Below are 18,282 nucleotides of genomic sequence, written 5' to 3'. Positions count from 1 at the left end.
TATATGAAGGAGTTTCATAATGTGATACTTCATAAATTGATAGGATTTCGAACAAACTCTCCCATCCCATGAACAGTGGATGTTTTTATATTAGAAATTGATCACATTTAGATTTATTTCAGTCTTCACTGATATTCTAAATAATTCGATATTGAAAAAATATTGACCGGAGTGATTTTAATGCTATAATATCCAAATGGAAATAATACATTCAAAATCTATCTCACGATAAAATTGTGACAAAGTCTAAAAGACAATCAGAGCCATCTTAACAGCTGGTTGCCACGAAAAAAAAAGCTTGATTGGTTAAGAACTTTATTAGGAACAGTTTACAGAACAAATCATCCTGTCTCTGAGAAAAGAGAAATGTAGAATAATATTTGTGTGGATTATTTGTTGGTAGTGGGTTACTCACAGGAAGGGAAAATTCTCTTGAAAGTGAGTGGAAATAATATTATTCCTTCAAACTTACTAGACAGTTTCAAATTCTATCAACTATGAATTCAGTCTTTTTGCATTGTTTCCAACTATGTGTTTAACTTGAATATTGTTTCTCATATCGCATTGCATATGCACAAGTGATAAGCTCATCCATGTATTAACCAGCAGTGAATTTCATGAAAGGACTGAACGTTAATTCAATCGTAATGATTGTTGTTGAATTTCAAAAATGTAGATAGCACGTTAATGTAACTATATGATATGTGATAAACTCACCAGATAGTCTAAATTTCTATCAACTATGAATTCAGTCTTTTTGCATCGTTTCCAACCCTGTGTTCAACTTGAATTCCAATAGAGTATCTCATATCAAATTAGAAACGCACAAGTGATAGAGCTCATCTGGATATTAACAAGCAGGAAAGTTTTATAAAGGTGTTGTAAGTGATTGATTCAATCGTAATGAAGTGGCTCAAAGTAGAATTTCAATAATGTAGATAATACGATAATGTAACGATATGATATGTGATAAGAACTTTTTTGAGAACATCGGCACAGGGAATCAATTTTTCAATAAATACTTCATAATTCCATAACTCTTACATAATGTTCACCAGGAAACACTTAAACTCTCGATCCAATAGCTGCGCATCAAGATAATCACGATATTTGTATTGCTCTTCTCACCCGCTGCACCCTCCAGCAAAATGAACCAGGCCCCACCATCAGTCTATACATTTGCTCTTTGCATCACATATATAGGTATTGTCACATATGGGCGGCATTGCATCACATATATAATAGTCTGAGACATCATCGTCTCTGTCTGTAATGTAATTTTGAAACTGCGATTATTATAAAGATCTTCATACTAGAATTTATTGCAATTTCGTGTTGAAAGCACACACTCTTGGCGAATGATGGTGAGAGGGAAGAAGTCATGGGTAAAGTGTGTGAAGAGAGAGAAAGAGAGATATAGATTGGAAGAGAGGGATGGAGAGAGGAAGAATGAGTGAGTGAGTGTGTTTGGAGAGCGGTTCAACCATTTAGTATGAAGAGGTTAGATGACTTGGAGTTGCTATGGACTCATCGTTTACTAGAGACTTGTCTAGACAGAATGGCATTTGTAATGCATAAGAGCTGGAATATATGTCGTCTCTGTGACTTCTAAGTTTCAACATTTGCTCTTTGCATCACATAGGTCTCATCTCCAATGTATTCCTTCTCATCCTCTTTCTTTTCACCTACTGTTCATTGTCTGTATTGTTTCACTTATTTTTTTACAACAGTTGCAGGATATAGACAAAACTCATGTTATCTTCAACGAAACAGTATTACACGAGTTTTTAGCAGTTGAAAAATGACCCATTAAATTGTTTTACATGTTAGCGGTTCCTTGTTGCAGTTGCTAATTTGATTTGTTGTGTTGGTATACAAATCGGGCTAAATAGAATCAAATAATTTTATGGCAGAAGGCTCTTGAGATCGTCAAAAGTATTACAACAGTGATAATGTGATAATTAATAGGCTGGTTAATGAAAAATTCAAGTAAATCTGACAACCGGTTTTTTTCTGCAATAATTTGAATGGTTTTTACGAATAGTACTTTATTAACATTGAAATTCATTGATCAAGATTCCACCCTCTTCTGAGAAAAATTGTCAAAGAATGATCAATTTCAAAGAAACTGTAAATTTCAAATTTAAGAATGTGGGCACTGTATTTAAGAATGTATATATCACTGTACTAGCCGTCAGGCTCGCTTCGCTCGCCATATCCGTATAGCCAGGGAGCTCCGCCCCCTGGACCCCCGACTGGATCGTCCGAAAATGAGATCAGCGGGCTCGCTTCGCTCGCCTGCATTTTTCATTTGAGCATGCTTCATTTCATCAGAAAGTCAAAGTACTAAGAAAACGCTGAAAAGCTAAGAAAAATGTTGGAAAAACGCTGATTTTGGGCGTATCTTTGATGAAATATCAAAGTCACCTCATCACAGAATTTTTAGACCCTAGCTAAACCTCTGTATCAAATTTTAAAATTTTCTGTCTATTACTTAATGAAATAACTGAGAAAACGCAAAAAACGCCAATTTTGGGTGTATCTTTGGCGTTGTTTCAAATTCCTTCTACTACAACATTATTACACCCCAGCTGAGCTTGTGTAGTAAATTTGTACATTTTCTGTCCATTTGTTCTCGACAAAGCTGAGAAAGCGCAAAAAACGCTGGAAAAACGCAGATTTTGGGCGTATCTTTGATGAAATATCAAAGTCACCTCATCACAGAATTTTTAGACCCTAGCTAAACCTCTGTATCAAATTTTAAAATTTTCTGTTTATTACTTAATGAAATAACTGAGAAAACGCAAAAAACGCCAATTTTGGGTGTATCTTTGGCGTTGTTTCAAATTCCTTCTAACACAACATTATTACACCCTAGCTTAGCTTCTGTACTAAACTTGAACATTTTCTGTTCATTTGTTCTCGATGAAGCTGAGAAAACGCTAAAAAAAACGCTGAAAAAACGCAGATTTTGGGCGTAGTCTATCTTTGGAAATTTTTTCAAATCCGTTCTTAGTGCGCCTCTAAAGGGCCAACTGAACATACCTACCAAATTCGAACGTTTTTGGTCCGGTAGATTTCTAGTTCTGCGAGTGAGTGAGTCAGTCAGTCAATGAGTGCCATTTCGCTTTTATATATGTAGATAAAAGTGTATGAGAAATGAAGTAAAGCAATGGTAATCTATGGTATAAGTTTTGGTGTGACAATGGAATGTTTATTGTAAGGTTTAATTCCTCAAAAAGATCTAGGATATTAAGATGCTTAGAATAAGCATCAGTGGCGATACAAGAAACAAAGAGGGGATGATGATTTGGGCAGCTCTCAAGTGATAAGATTCGAAAAGTAAATATTGACAACTCTGTTCTATTTGAACCCATCACCCAGAACATGCTGCTACCTATTGGCAGAGTTTGGAATTACATTACAAACTGTCGACCAATCAGGAAAGAGTGGGTGGAGTTAAAAATATGACCCAGCACCTGCTGCCAACTACTGGCAGAATTCTGAGTTGAGATTACAAACGGCTGCTCAATCAAGAGAAAGTAAAGTGTGAATTTGTCTAGTGTGAATTTATTCATAGATACTTTGTTATACTTCATGAAACAATTTGTTCACAATGAGTTTTGCATGACCGTTTGCTTTAACAGAAAATTATTTGCTATATCTAGTTATTTTATTCATACTATTCGCATAAGAGCAAGATATTTCATTCCTAAATCTATTGAATTCAATTATCTTCAAATTATTCTTTTCGAATTTATCATCTCAAACGTGATAAATTATAACTGCTTATTATAACAATACTAGAGAGATTTCAAGATCTAAATTTTGAATATAGTATTTTTATGAAATTCGAAAAGAGATTCTACATATAAAAATATTCACAATGTACTGACATAATAAACGTGAGTAATACCGGTTCAACAAGCAAATGAAGATTAAGTTATTATCACGTTATTCTATTCCTCCCTCAAATATTGGAAAGATATTGTAGCAGAAAAGGAATAGCCTTCATGAACTATGACCAAGAATAATAATCCTCTAAAATTATTATTAATCTATTGTACTTAGTCTATTCAGGATTGAATTCATGCAATTTCGTTTGATTTGAAATACTGTGAATGCTCAATCATAATCAATTCAATCCTGCGTCATACTGTACTTTATAATCCATGCCCCATACTTCCATCAAGGAGCATAATAATGGTTTATCATATTATCAAAGACATGTCCTTTATTCTGTATTATTCATGCAGAATAAATAATAAACCAATTGTAGTTATCCATCAAAGACAGAAAAAAGTGTAAATGAATACTCCATACTCAAAAAATGCACGCCATTTGGTAATCCTAGAGACTGCTGAAATCTATCCGATAACCACTTGCTACACACGGCTTCTTGCAACAATCTGCATCTCAAATTAATTTCATGCACTTGTAGAGTAGTCATGTAGCGAATAGAATCTGCCATCATGTGATCCACTTTCTACTGTCACCATTATTTGAATTGAAACCATCCATGTTATTCTTATGACGATTGCTGCCAGTTTGTCATTCGCTCTCTACTGACAGCATTGTTTGAATGGGGGTGTATTTATGTTTCGTTTTAGGATTGCTGTCAGTTTAGAGTGAATCTCGCTAAGAAAAGAACTTGTGCTGGTGATAACGATTCTTTACTTGCTCAAGTATAGAATCTACAGCAGCTATAATGATAGGGTTATATGGTTAAACCACTCTGGAAGTCTCTGTTACGACTAGTTCAAAATGCGGTTTTTGTAATAGAACACGTTAAGCAAAAGCGAGCATCTGCGACCTCAATATGCATTGCATTGCTATTAATATGGCAGTGAAACTGTCGTACACCATACACTCTACATTGTTCTAGCGATTACACTTCCAATACCACAGGTGTCAATTTATGGATGATATGAAGAGCTATCAATAGAATAGGGACAGGACTTCAATGAAGCTGTATGCAGTCTTGTATGTGTAACATTGATTTTTAAGCATTCAATTTTTCAATAATGCCATTTATAGTCCAGACAGTGAATGCTCAAAAAGTTAAACCCACTTTTGACATGGAATATGGGACAATTTTCCATTTCGAGGATCCACAAGGTCCCCTAACCTTGTGGATGAGCATATGGTTGAGGGGGGGGGCAGGAAATACAAGTTTTTTGTTTCCCCTTTGTATCTCGAGAACGGTTGACCCTGGAGGGAAATTTTATTCGAATACATATTGAACCTTACTAGACAAGTAGTATAGACTCCTTGTCTACTATTCACGAAATTATGAGTTGCGAACAAATTTGGAGAGGAGATTAGGCTTCACCTGAATTAATTTATTTTTCATTCAACTGCTTTGGATTTTATGTGACCAATGGCGATAATTTCATCAAACTGCAATAGATCAAGGATTCAGATTAGCTCGTAGACAAGGTGTGAATAAATCATTATAGATTCTTCTTAAATTTCACCGAACTTTTAGTTGGATAGATTTTTGAGCAGAATGCGAAGTGCATACTTGTCTCATAGAGAGTAATGAGAAGAAGGAGAATGAAAAAGAAGAAAATTATGAAATGATATTATTCACAAATAATATTGCGCCCTATAAAATTGTAGGCGCAGAATACTTGCTCGACACAACGACATAGTTTGAAGACTATTCAAAGTGACAAGGCGCGCTTGTAATGTTGAATTTCTTTTTCTCTCAAAATTCTGAGGAAATCTTCTGTAATAAGTTATTTTCACTTCACTTTATAGTTATAAGTAACTTTTTAAGTTATTCACTTCACTTTCAACCTCACATTCTTTTGAATTTATGCTTTTCATGGTTTATCGTACATTACCAATTTGGTTGGGAAATTTTTTATATTACTAAAGAGTTCTCGTGATGATTTCTATTTAAATTCAATTTACTCTAAACAAATGCATTAGTATTGAGAGCATTCAATAGATGCATTTCAACTATTATATAGACAAATATAATTAACATATTTATATATTAATATACTATTAATGTTTAATAGTATTTATTCGATTAATTTTAACCTTTACTTGTCATCTATTAACCTTTACTATTAATTTTGTAATAGACTTATTTACATATAAAAATATTCACAATGTACTGACATAATAAACGTGAGTAATACCGGTTCAACAAGCAAATGAAGATTAAGTTATTATCACTTTATTCTATTCCTCCCTCAAATATTGGAAAGATATTGTAGCAGAAAAGGAATAGCCTTCATGAACTATGACCAAGAATAATAATCTTCTAAAATTGTTATTAATCTATTGTTCTTAGTCTATTCAGGATTGAATTCATGTAATTTCGTTTGATTTGAAATACTGTGAATGCTCAATCATAATCAATTCAATCCTGCGTCATACTGTACTTTATAACCCATGCCCCATACTTCCATCAAGGAGCATAATAATGGTTAATCATATTATCAAAGACATGTCCTTTATTCTGTATTATTCATGCAGAATAAATAATAAACCAATTGTAGTTATCCATCAAAGACAGAAAAAATTGTAAATGAATACTCCATACTCAAAAAATGCACGCCATTTGGTAATCCTAGAGACTGCTGAAATCTATCCGATAACCACTTGCTACACACGGCTTCTTGCAACAATCTGCATCTCAAATTAATTTCATGCACTTGTAGAGTAGTCATGCAGCGAATAGAATCTGCCATCATGTGATCCACTTTCAACTGTCACCATTATTTGAATTGAAACCATCCATGTTATTCTTATGACGATTGCTGCCAGTTAGTAATTCGTTCTCTACTGACAGCATTGTTTGAATGGGGGTGTATTTATGTTTCGTTTTAGGATTGCTGTCAGTTTAGAGTGAATCTCGCTAAGAAAAGAACTTGTGCTGGTGATAACGATTCTTTACTTGCTCAAGTATAGAATCTACAGCAGCTATAATGATAGGGTTATATGGTTAAACCACTCTGGAAGTCTCCGTTACGACTAGTTCAAAATGCGGTTTTTGTAATAGAACACGTTAAGCAAAAGCGAGCATCTGCGACCTCAATATGCATTGCATTGCTATTAATATGGCAGTGAAACTGTCGTACACCATACACTCTACATTGTTCTAGCGATTACACTTCCAATATCACAGGTGTCAATTTATGGATGATATGAAGAGCTATCAATAGAATAGGGACAGGACTTCAATGAAGCTGTATGCAGTCTTGTATGTGTAACATTGATTTTTAAGCATTCAATTTTTCAATAATGCCATTTATAGTCCAGGCAGTGAATGCTCAAAAAGTTAAACCCACTTTTGACATGGAATATGGGACAATTTTCCATTTCGAGGATCCACAAGGTCCCCTAACCTTGTGGATGAGCATATGGTTGAGGGGGGGGAGGAAATACAAGTATTTTGTTTCCCCTTTGTATCTCGAGAACGGTTGACCCTGGAGGGAAATTTTATTCGAATACATATTGAACCTTACTAGACAAGTAGTATAGACTCCTTGTCTACTATTCACGAAATTATGAGTTGCGAACAAATTTGGAGAGGAGATTAGGCTTCACCTGAATTAATTTATTTTTCATTCAACTGCTTTGGATTTTATGTGACCAATGGCGATAATTTCATCAAACTGCAATAGATCAAGGATTCAGATTAGCTCGTAGACAAGGTGTGAATAAATCATTATGGATTCTTCTTAAATTTCACCGAACTTTTAGTTGGATAGATTTTTGAGCAGAATGCGAAGTGCATACTTGTCTCATAGAGAGTAATGAGAAGAAGGAGAATGAAAAAGAAGAAAATTATGAAATGATATTATTCACAAATAATATTGCGCTCTATAAAATTGTAGGCGCAGAATACTTGTTGCTCGACACAACGACATAGTTTGAAGACTATTCAAAGTGACAAGGCGCGCTTGTAATGTTGAATTTCTTTTTCTCTCAAAATTCTGAGGAAATCTTCTGTAATAAGTTATTTCACTTCACTTCATAGTTATAAGTAACTTTTTAAGTTATTCACTTCACTTTCAACCTCACATTCTTTTGAATTCATGCTTTTCATGGTTTATCGTACATTACCAATTTGGTTGGGAAATTTTTTATATTACTAAAGAGTTCTCGTGATGATTTCTATTTAAATTCAATTTATTCTAAACAAATGCATTAGTATTGAGAGCATTCAATAGATGCATTTCAACTATTATATAGACATTATATAAACATATTTATATATTAATATACTATTAATGTTTAATAGTATTAATTCGATTAATTTTAACCTTTACTTGTCATCTATTAACCTTTACTATTAATTCTATTAATTTTGTAATAGACTTATATATATATATATAATATATATATATATATATCTGACATCACGTCTGAATCGACAATGGAAGAATAATAAAATATTTTTCATATTATATATATATATATATATATATATATATATATATATATATATATAATATATATATATATATATAATATGAAAAATATTTTATTATTCTTCCATTGTCGATTCAGACGTGATGTCAGATTCGGAGTGTGGCAGAAAGGACTCTGCACACATAATCCGTCCTGTTGGTTGTATCTTGATCGTTTTATTTCCAAGTTGAATCGTTGTAAATGATGATTCGAAATATTGTGTAACATCCTACTTTTATGTGGTGTTCAATCCCCCCAACAATATCGTGGAAAACAATATAAATTACAGGATCACAGTGATAGATCATATTTCCCGGTAATCAAACTTCCCCTTTCTGAGAGACAGCTGGCTTATTTTGGAAAGTGAAATGTGATTAGTTGGTTTGCAGTACGGTGCAATAGGTGGCTTAGCTGCAGTCATCCCTAAAGAAAAGCTCACGCTATAAAAGCTGCCTTCTCTACAATGATCGAGTGCACGAATCACGCACTGGTTTAGTCACACGCATTGCTATCATTGAAAAAATCCCCACTGCGTGAATTCCCCGAGTACTACATCATCAACCCATCAGGTACAAACGTATTTGCAACTGGTCTAAGCTAGCAAACGTACCACAATTACCTTGGAAGTCAGCAATAGGGAAGTAACTGTAGGGTTGAAACTTTCCTTCTCATCCTATCGTCATATTATAATAATATATCAAAACAATCAAGGAACTAAATCTTTATCTATATTTTTGAACACATGGTGGATAGTTGTGTTTTCTTCTCAAGGCTTGTATTTCCTAAGTTGAGTTTTGTTACCCGACGAAATCCCGCAATCATAAATCAGAGAGTGCTTCCTCCTAGAACAATTGCCTCCCGAACATTCATTGTATTTCAATAAAAAAAGTGTTGTAGCCTTCTTGATGTAGACGTTTGTGTGCGGTGTGAAGCATCTTTTCGTTTTTTCCTCCAAACTTTTTTTGTATTCCAAAATGAAAGTGTTTTTGCCTTCTTCACGTTTATGGTGGACGTTCAAGTACTGTAGTGTACAGGAGGAACAACATGACGATTGTTGTATCTATTTATACATTTATCAATAAGGAGCTTATTACTCATGAATTCTCCAGTGAATTTTACTAGAACTCAAGAAACCGTTAGAATGATTGGGAGAGAAAACTCCGAAATATCTTCAACTACCTCTCTCCCTATTTAGATGAATATATAACATAACATAGTCCGGAAGGCTTTATGGTATCTTGTATTGAGTCAAGATTCACGGAAGCTAATGAGAGAATCTGGATAATTAACTGAGTGTTGTTAGAAACCAATGAATCGTGCTAGATTATTATGAAGATAATTCATTCAATCTAGTTGCAGGCGAATATATTGACAAAAAATAGTCCAATGATTTCGAAGAAAGAACGCTATTAGCAAGTGGATTAAAGAAAAAAATATTAAATTCACTAATCAATTTGTTTCTCATTATCGTCGATGTGCGCTTATTTTGCATCATTTCATGTATATGGGAATTCTCGGATTGGATTCAATAATGACGAGAGACCGCGTGCTGGTTGATACTCAAATATAGAATTCCAGTCCTCAGTCATGTTGATTTCATAGAGAATATTTCCATGACGTTCACTTCTTGAGTTTAAATTCTCTAGTACATCCATCGATGTTAACATTTATTGGGTATTATATGGCTATTTTCTGTATGCGTATAGAATATTATGATTTAAAAATGTATTGGTACACTTCCATGTGTTATGTATGCGTGTCAAATACGATTTCAAAATGTATAAGGTAGTTGTGTGTGCGTATAAAATCACTTCTCAAGCATTAACATTAGCTGGGAGGAGAAACGATTAGACCTACGACAAAATTTTATTGGTGTGGCACTAAATGTTTCTGTAGTACAAGTGGATAATGACCATAAACTGAGTTTGGCTTCCATTTTATAGTAAAATCGATAGCGCTTGATTATTAAATTCGTCATCCAACCCCGACTCAACATTATACGAGTTGTGCAATAGTAGTTAATGAATGGCAAAGTTGTAGTTGTAGCATGTTAAGGCCATGGTCGGAGGTCAACGTTCGACATTGTAAAGCTATTCCCAAAATAGGGGAGCATTAATTTCGTTTAGAATGATTTCCAGCCGAGCGTTGGAAAGTTTTTGAAGCACTTTCAAGTTGTACTATAAATTAAACTTCGGCACCATGGTCTCCTCAGTCTATGTGGAAGACAATGAAACTCAATGAACGTGATTTGAAATGATGATGTGATCTTTCATGATTGAGCTGATGATCTGGTATTTCGTATTCATCCAGAAGTCGGAGTGACTGAGTTTTCAGATTAAACTGTAGTTGACTTCAAAAATGTCTTTTTTCTATTTTGCAAAAACTTCAATGTTTTCTTTCACATAATTTTGAACTGCTGGAAGTCGCTTTATACATAACTGAGTTTTCAATTTAAATATAAACTTTCATAGAAATCCACTCCCAATTATAATCTTAAGACTAAAAGCTCCGAGGAATACTTCATCTGGAATTACTGCTTAGGAAAGTTCTTAATGAATTGAAACTTGTTATATTTATTCTTTAGAACAGTTGGGAAGCGATTTTTGATGAAAATACTATAATTGACCGAGCGAAGTGAGGTCTAAGATTCAAGTCGACGGTTTGGCATTTCTCTTAATGTTTAAATGTTTATATGTTGCGCATTTACGGCGAAAAGCGGTAATAGATTTTCATGAAATTTGACAGGTATGTTCCTTTTTTTAATTGCGCACCGACGTATAAACATGGTTTTTGGAAATTTTGCATTTCAAGGATAATATGAAAGGAAAAAGGAGCCTCCTTCATACGCCAATATTAGAGTAAAAATCAGACTATAGAATTATTCATCATAAATCAGCTGACAAGTGATTACACAGATATGTGGAGAAGCCAGTCTATTGCTGTATTTGCATAAGGTCTATAGTTTCAATCAGGTACTTTTGGATGAGAATACTGCGTGAGGTCTACTGTTCACAGAGCTTCTAGTAATATCAAGACTAAAAGCTCCGAGGAATAATTCATCTGGAATTACTGCTTAGGAAAGTTCTTAATGAATTGAAACTTGTTATATTCATTCTTTAGAACAGTTGGGAAGCGATTTTTGCTGGAAATACTATAATATTCAACGTGTTTGCAGCCTTCAACATCCCATATGGTTTGCATCCAAAAAATGAAATATTTTCCTCCTTTGCTCGCGATATCAAGTAATAGCCGGATGTTTATAGTTTCTCTTCACTCTTATTTATTATCCTATTATAATTATGTGATAAGTAATATCCTGGAATAATAAGAATATTGTGGCAAATGGAGTCCACAGATTTTTATCGATGGAATGCATTTTGCATAGATATCTGAATTGAATAAGATAGCTCGAATACTGATATCCTATTACAAACTTTAGTACCAATATAAAACTCAATGTAGGGCTTCTCTTCAGTGCAGCATTGATTAAGTTCTAAGGTTTCTAATCTGTAAATGTATTGCACTATTATTATTTCAGCGGTCCACCCCATATTGGGCCGAATGCATTGACATTCGAGGAACCAATGACCTTTCATTTTCATTGAAAATTTTCTCATAAGTTTCATGGTGGATAAGTTACTATCTATTGAAAAGATAACTATTGTATTTTTTCCAGCAATGATTGTGATACCTCGATTTGATTCTTGCGTTTGCCATGTAAAGTGATCTGAAAAATTGAAGCTGAAAAAAAAATGAAAAATTCGAAACTATGATTCTTCCATTTGCCATTGAAAGTGATCTGAAAAATTAGAACTTGAATAATAATGATGAAAAATTGAAACTAAAATAGTGATGTATAATTGTATTCGATTATTGAATTTATTGATTGCATGTTATTCCCCAGTTATACAGATGAAATTTCCATTCTATAAATGATTTAAGATTATCCAGCTTTAATCTCGACTAGCTTGTTTTTACAATGATTTTGTGAAATGTGTTCAACCATTTGTTTCTAATACTCGTTTTTGAATGCGATGCCAAAAAATGGAAAATTTCATCTTAACTTTCAATCTTGCATGTCATTTACTAAAAGTTATTTTTTTGATCGAGTCATTGCTTTGATAGGATTTGAAATGAGAGGATTTGAAATGAGAGGATTTGATTTCTTTGATCGAGTCATTGCTTTGGTAGGATTTGAAATGAGAGGTGACAGTAATCGATCTCTCCAATTATTTTTTTTTCGTTGTGAATATTCTAGAGTTATATTCCAAATTTGGTTTTCTCAACTTTGACTTTCACACTTGATTTTGATACATGCTTTCCACTCTAGTAGACATTCCTCGAAACATGGTTACCGGAAAGCATGCATGTAACTTGAAACGTACTTGAATTACTTGAATGTATTAGCGTGCCTCGAGTTACTATAATGTCTTCGAGAACCGTCTAAACGAAAAAGATTTCAATGCTACATTGAAAGAATGCTGCATTCTTCAATCAAGTAATTGCTTCTAGTGTATCTCAATTACTTTCAGATAACAAGATAACATTCACCAATATATTCTAAGATTATACAATTGTCTAAAGCTGAATTCCCTATAATCAGTTACAGTGAACAAGTCCGTTACAGTAGGAATATATTCCTTATGAGTTCCAATGGGACTTTTCTCACTCAGCCCGTCCGCGTGAGTTAGTATTTATTTATTGGTTTATTTTTTTATTGATATTCAATTATACACTTATATGAGAAGGCACAGCAGGCTTATGCCCAAAACTGTTCCTTTTCAAATGTATACTACAGTCCAAATCAAAATCTAGGTTAATCTACTATTACTTACTAAAATAACAATTCACACTTCGAAGAACATACAAATTTTCAATTAGAAATGGATGTCATAAATAACAAAATTCCACAAAATTAAAAACAATCTCCAAAGAACCTAAATTTTGAATGAAACTGGTAAATATTGATCCGGAAAACTTCACGCAATATTTAGAACTGGTTAGTAAGTATCATCAGAACTGATTGAGATGAGAACTGATTCTCTCAGTACCGGGCTTGTTCACTGATACTAATGCATGTGAGAAAACGCCTTGTGAGAAAGGCTGTGCAAAGGCTAAAAATAAACTTTCTACTCGTGATATTTTTCGAAGTTTTTCGATTTGTATATCATCAAGCTATCAAAATGAAAAAGTTTTCTTAGGAAAACATTTTTTTTCTGATCATTACTTTTTGAGATATGAGCGCCTAAAGTTTAAATTTTTGGGACAGAACACTTCAAGTTCGGTAAGAGATATAAATGCATGAGATTTAAAGGATGGATTCTTCATGGTATTGTTGATCTAGTAAAACACAAATTTTCTATTTTTAGAAAAGTTATTCAATTTACCATAAATAGCTTAACTAAAAGTTATTTTTGGTTATTTCTAGTAAATTGAATAACTTTCTCAAAAATCCATATTTTCAGAAAATTTTTGTTTTACTGCATAAACAATGCCATGAAGACTCTATACTCTAAATCTCATGGATTTATCTCTTACCGAACTTGAAATTTTGTCCCAAAAATTTAAACTTTAGTCGCTCATATCTCAAAAAGTAATGATCAGAAAAAAAATGTTTACTTGAGAAAACTTTTTCATTTTGATAGCTTGATGATATACAAATCGAAAAACTTCGAAATTATCACGAGTAGAAAGTTTATTTTTAGCCTTTGCACTGCCTTAAACGCTAATTCCAGTTGTTGTTTGTCCAGTAACCTTTTTTCAATAATAATCCAGTATTCAGTTAGTTTGATTTACTGATTTGGGAGTGTAATTAGTGAGTTTGGTTGCAGGGCACATGCTGAACGGCCAACAGCTGTTGGAGTTCGCGCCGCCGCAGGGCGTGGAAGGCCCCGAGCTGCGGGTGAAGTCGGCAACACTGTGGGTGCGACTCGAGCCGAGCAGTTCGCTGTCGGCCGAGCGACTTGGCCGCCTGCGGGATCGCAACCTCACGCTGTGGATATTCCGCGTGAGCCCGCACCGGCTCGCCAATACCACACACCTAAGTGGTAAGGTATGTTCCGCATCCAAACACACTAATCAAATTGCCGCTTTTCCGCCCGCCGCCTTCAAAACAAAGCCCGCCCGCCCTTCTATTTTCAACATAATATCAACCTACTAATATCAACTGCATTATTCATATTTTCAACATATATTACTCAAATCAACAGCATAATATTGCTCATTTCTCGTTGCCAATTTTGTGAATGTATGAGCTAATTGGCAACGAATATAGATTGGTCATGTAGATTGGAATACAGATTCTAAAACTCTGTATAGACTTAGCTACGCGTCACGAACACACCCTTACGCACGTATAGCATCAGGTGATAGAAAGCGTAAAGGCATTTGTTTGTGGCGCGTAAGTCTGCACACAGCTTTATGCCGGCGCTTCACTCTTGCCGAGCTCGTGCGAATGACGACCAACGCGAAAGTGTGTTTGGTACTCGCCCCACTGCGCCCCCGCTCACATTCACTCCACCCGTGATTATATGTGGAGAAGCCAGTCTATTGCTGTATTTGCATAAGATCTATAGTTTCAATCAGGTACTTGTGGATGAGAATACTGCGTGAGGTCTACTGTTCACAGAGCTTCTAGTAATATCAAGACTAAAAGCTCCGAGGAATAATTCATCTGGAATTACTGCTTAGGAAAGTTCTTAATGAATTGAAACTTGTTATATTTATTCTTTAGAACAGTTGGGAAGCGATTTTTGCTGGAAATACTATAATATTCAACGTGTTTGCAGCCTTCAACATCCCATATGGTTTGCATCCAAAAAATGAAATATTTTCCTCCTTTGCTCGCGATATCAATTAATAGCCGGATGTTTATAGTTTCTCTTCACTCTTATTTATTATCCTATTATAATTATGTGATAAGTATTATCCTGGAATAATAAGAATATTGAGGCAAATGGAGTCCACAGATTTTTATCGATGGAATGCATTTTGCATAGATATCTGAATTGAATAAGATAGCTCGAATACTGATATCCTATTACAAACTTTAGTACCAATATAAAACTCAATGTAGGGCTTCTCTTCAGTGCAGCATTGATTAAGTTCTAAGGTTTCTAATCTGTAAATGTATTGCACTATTATTATTTCAGCGGTCCACCCCATATTGGGCCGAATGCATTGACATTCGGGGAACCAATGACCTTTCATTTTCATTGAAAATTTTCTCATAAGTTTCATTGTGGATAAGTTACTATCTATTGAAAAGATAACTATTGTATTTTTTCCAGCAATGATTGTGATACCTCAATTTGATTCTTGCGTTTGCCATGTAAAGTGATCTGAAAAATTGAAACTGAAAAAAAAATGAAAAATTCGAAACTATGATTCTTCCATTTGCCATTGAAAGTGATCTGAAAAATTAGAACTTGAATAATAATGATGAAAAATTGAAACTAAAATAGTGATGTATAATTGTAATCGATTATTGAATTTATTGATTGCATGTTATTCCCCAGTTATACAGATGAAATTCCCATTTTAAAAATGATTTAAGATTATCCAGCTTTAATCTCGACTAGCTTGTTTTTACAATAATTTTGTGAATTGTGTTCATCCATTTGTTTCTGATACTCGTTATTGAATGCGTTGCCAGAAATGGAAAATTCTATGATAAATTGTAATCTTGCATGTTTTTCATTTACTAAAAGTTATTTGTTTGATCGAGTCATTGCTTTGGTAGGATTTGAAATGAGAGGTGACAGTAATCGATCTCTCCAATTATTTTTTTTTCGTTGTGAATATTCTAGTTTTATTCCAAATTTTGTTTTCTCAACTTTGACTTTCACACTTGTTTTTTGATACATGCTTTCCACCCTAGTAGACATTCCTCGAAGCATGGTTACCGGAAAGCATGCATGTAACTTGAACCGTACTTGCATTTTAATAGCATGCCTCGAGCTACTGGAATGTCTTCGAGAACCGTCTAAACAAGGCTATATGTAAAGATTTAAATGCTACATTATGCACTTTCTTGCATTCTTCAATCAAGTTATTGCTTCTAGTGTATCTCAATTACTTTCAGATTACAAGATAGCATTTACCAATATATTCTAAGATTATACAATTGTCTAAAGCTGAATTCCCTATAATCAGTTACAGTGAACAAGTCCGTTACAGTAGGAATATAAACCCTATGAGTTCCAATGGGACTTTTCTCACTCAGCCCGTCCGAGTGAGTTAGTATTTATTTATTTATTGATATTCAGTTATACACTTATATGAGAAGGCACAGCAGGCTTATGCCCAAAACTGTTCCTTTTGAAATGTATACTACAGTCCAAATCAAAATCTAGGTTAATCTACTATTACTTACTAAAATAACAATTCACATTTCGGAAAACAAACAAATTTTCAATTAGAAATTGATGTCATAAATAACAAAATTCCACAAAATTAAAAACAATCTCAAAAGAACCTAGATTTTGAATGAAACTGGGAAATATTGATCCGAAAACTTCACGCAATATTTAGAACTGGTTAGTATGTATCATCAGAACTGATTGAGATGAGAACTGATTCTCTCAGTACCGGGCTTGTTCACTGGTACTAATGCATGTGAGAAAACGCCTTGTAAGAAATGCTGTGCAAAGGCTAAAAATAAACTATCTACTCGTGATATTTTTCGAAGTTTTTCGATTTGTATATCATCAAGCTATCAAAATGAAAAAGTTTTCTTAGGAAAACATTTTTTTTCTGATCATTACTTTTTGAGATATGAGCGCCTAAAGTTTAAATTTTTGGGACAGAACACTTCAAGTTCGGTAAGAGATACGATACTCGTATAAATGCATGAGATTTAAAGGATGGATTCTTCATGGTATTGTTGATCTAGTAAAACACAAATTTTCTATTTTTAGAAAAGTTATTCAATTTACCATAAATAGCTTAACTAAAAGTTATTTTTGGTTATTTCTAGTAAATTGAATAACTTTCTCAAAAATCCATATTTTCAGAAAATTTTTGTTTTACTGCATAAACAATGCCATGAAGACTCTATACTCTAAATCTCATGGATTTATCTCTTACCGAACTTGAAATTTTGTCCCAAACTTTAGTCGCTCATATCTCAAAAAGTAATGATCAGAAAAAAAAATGTTTACTTGATGATATACAAATCGAAAAACTTCGAAAAATATAACGAGTAGAAAGTTTATTTTTAGCCTTTGCACTGCCTTAAACGCTAATTCCAGTTGTTGTTTGTCCAGTAACCTTTTTTCTATAATAATCCAGTATTCAGTTAGTTTGATTTACTGATTTGGGAGTGTAATTAGTGAGTTTGGTTGCAGGGCACATGCTAAACGGCCAACAGCTGTTGGAGTTCGCGCCGCCGCAGGGCGTGGAAGGCCCCGAGCTGCGGGTGAAGTCGGCAACACTGTGGGTGCGACTCGAGCCGAGCAGTTCGCTGTCGGCCGAGCGACTTGGCCGCCTGCGGGATCGCAACCTCACGCTGTGGATATTCCGCGTGAGCCCGCACCGGCTCGCCAATACCACACACCTAAGTGGTAAGGTATGTTCCGCATCCAAACACACTAATCAAATTGCCGCTTTTCCGCCCGCCGCCTTCAAAACAATGCCCGCCCGCCCTTCTATTTTCCACATAATATTAGGTTACTAATTTCGTTTGTTAGCCTACCTTTTTTTGGAAATTGTATGAAACCATGAAAAATAAAGAATTTGAGTTGATTACTATAGTAGAATTGAAACAACCTCCGACTTTGAGGGATTTGCGGAGCGGAGAAATGGAGGGAGATAGAGAACTAGTTATCGAGCCTAGTTAGAGAGCCTCTG

General features: G+C 34.2%; 1 protein-coding gene across 1 annotated transcript in view; it reads left to right on the top strand.

Moving 5' to 3' along the window:
- The window catches only part of LOC111052291 (inhibin beta chain), a 109,459-nt gene that overhangs the window by 79,357 nt on the left and 11,820 nt on the right, over positions 1-18,282 (top strand). Inside the window, exon 4 of the mRNA XM_039419537.1 lies at positions 14,265-14,485. Within this exon, the coding sequence (XP_039275471.1) occupies positions 14,265-14,485 (221 nt within the window). The remainder of the gene's footprint in view (positions 1-14,264; positions 14,486-18,282) is intronic.

This window comes from Nilaparvata lugens, chromosome 1, assembly GCF_014356525.2.
Source record: "Nilaparvata lugens isolate BPH chromosome 1, ASM1435652v1, whole genome shotgun sequence".
Taxonomy (NCBI): Eukaryota; Metazoa; Arthropoda; class Insecta; order Hemiptera; family Delphacidae; genus Nilaparvata; species Nilaparvata lugens.
The sequence above is the reverse complement of the archived record's forward strand: the minus strand, read 5'-3'. Positions and strand labels throughout refer to the sequence as shown.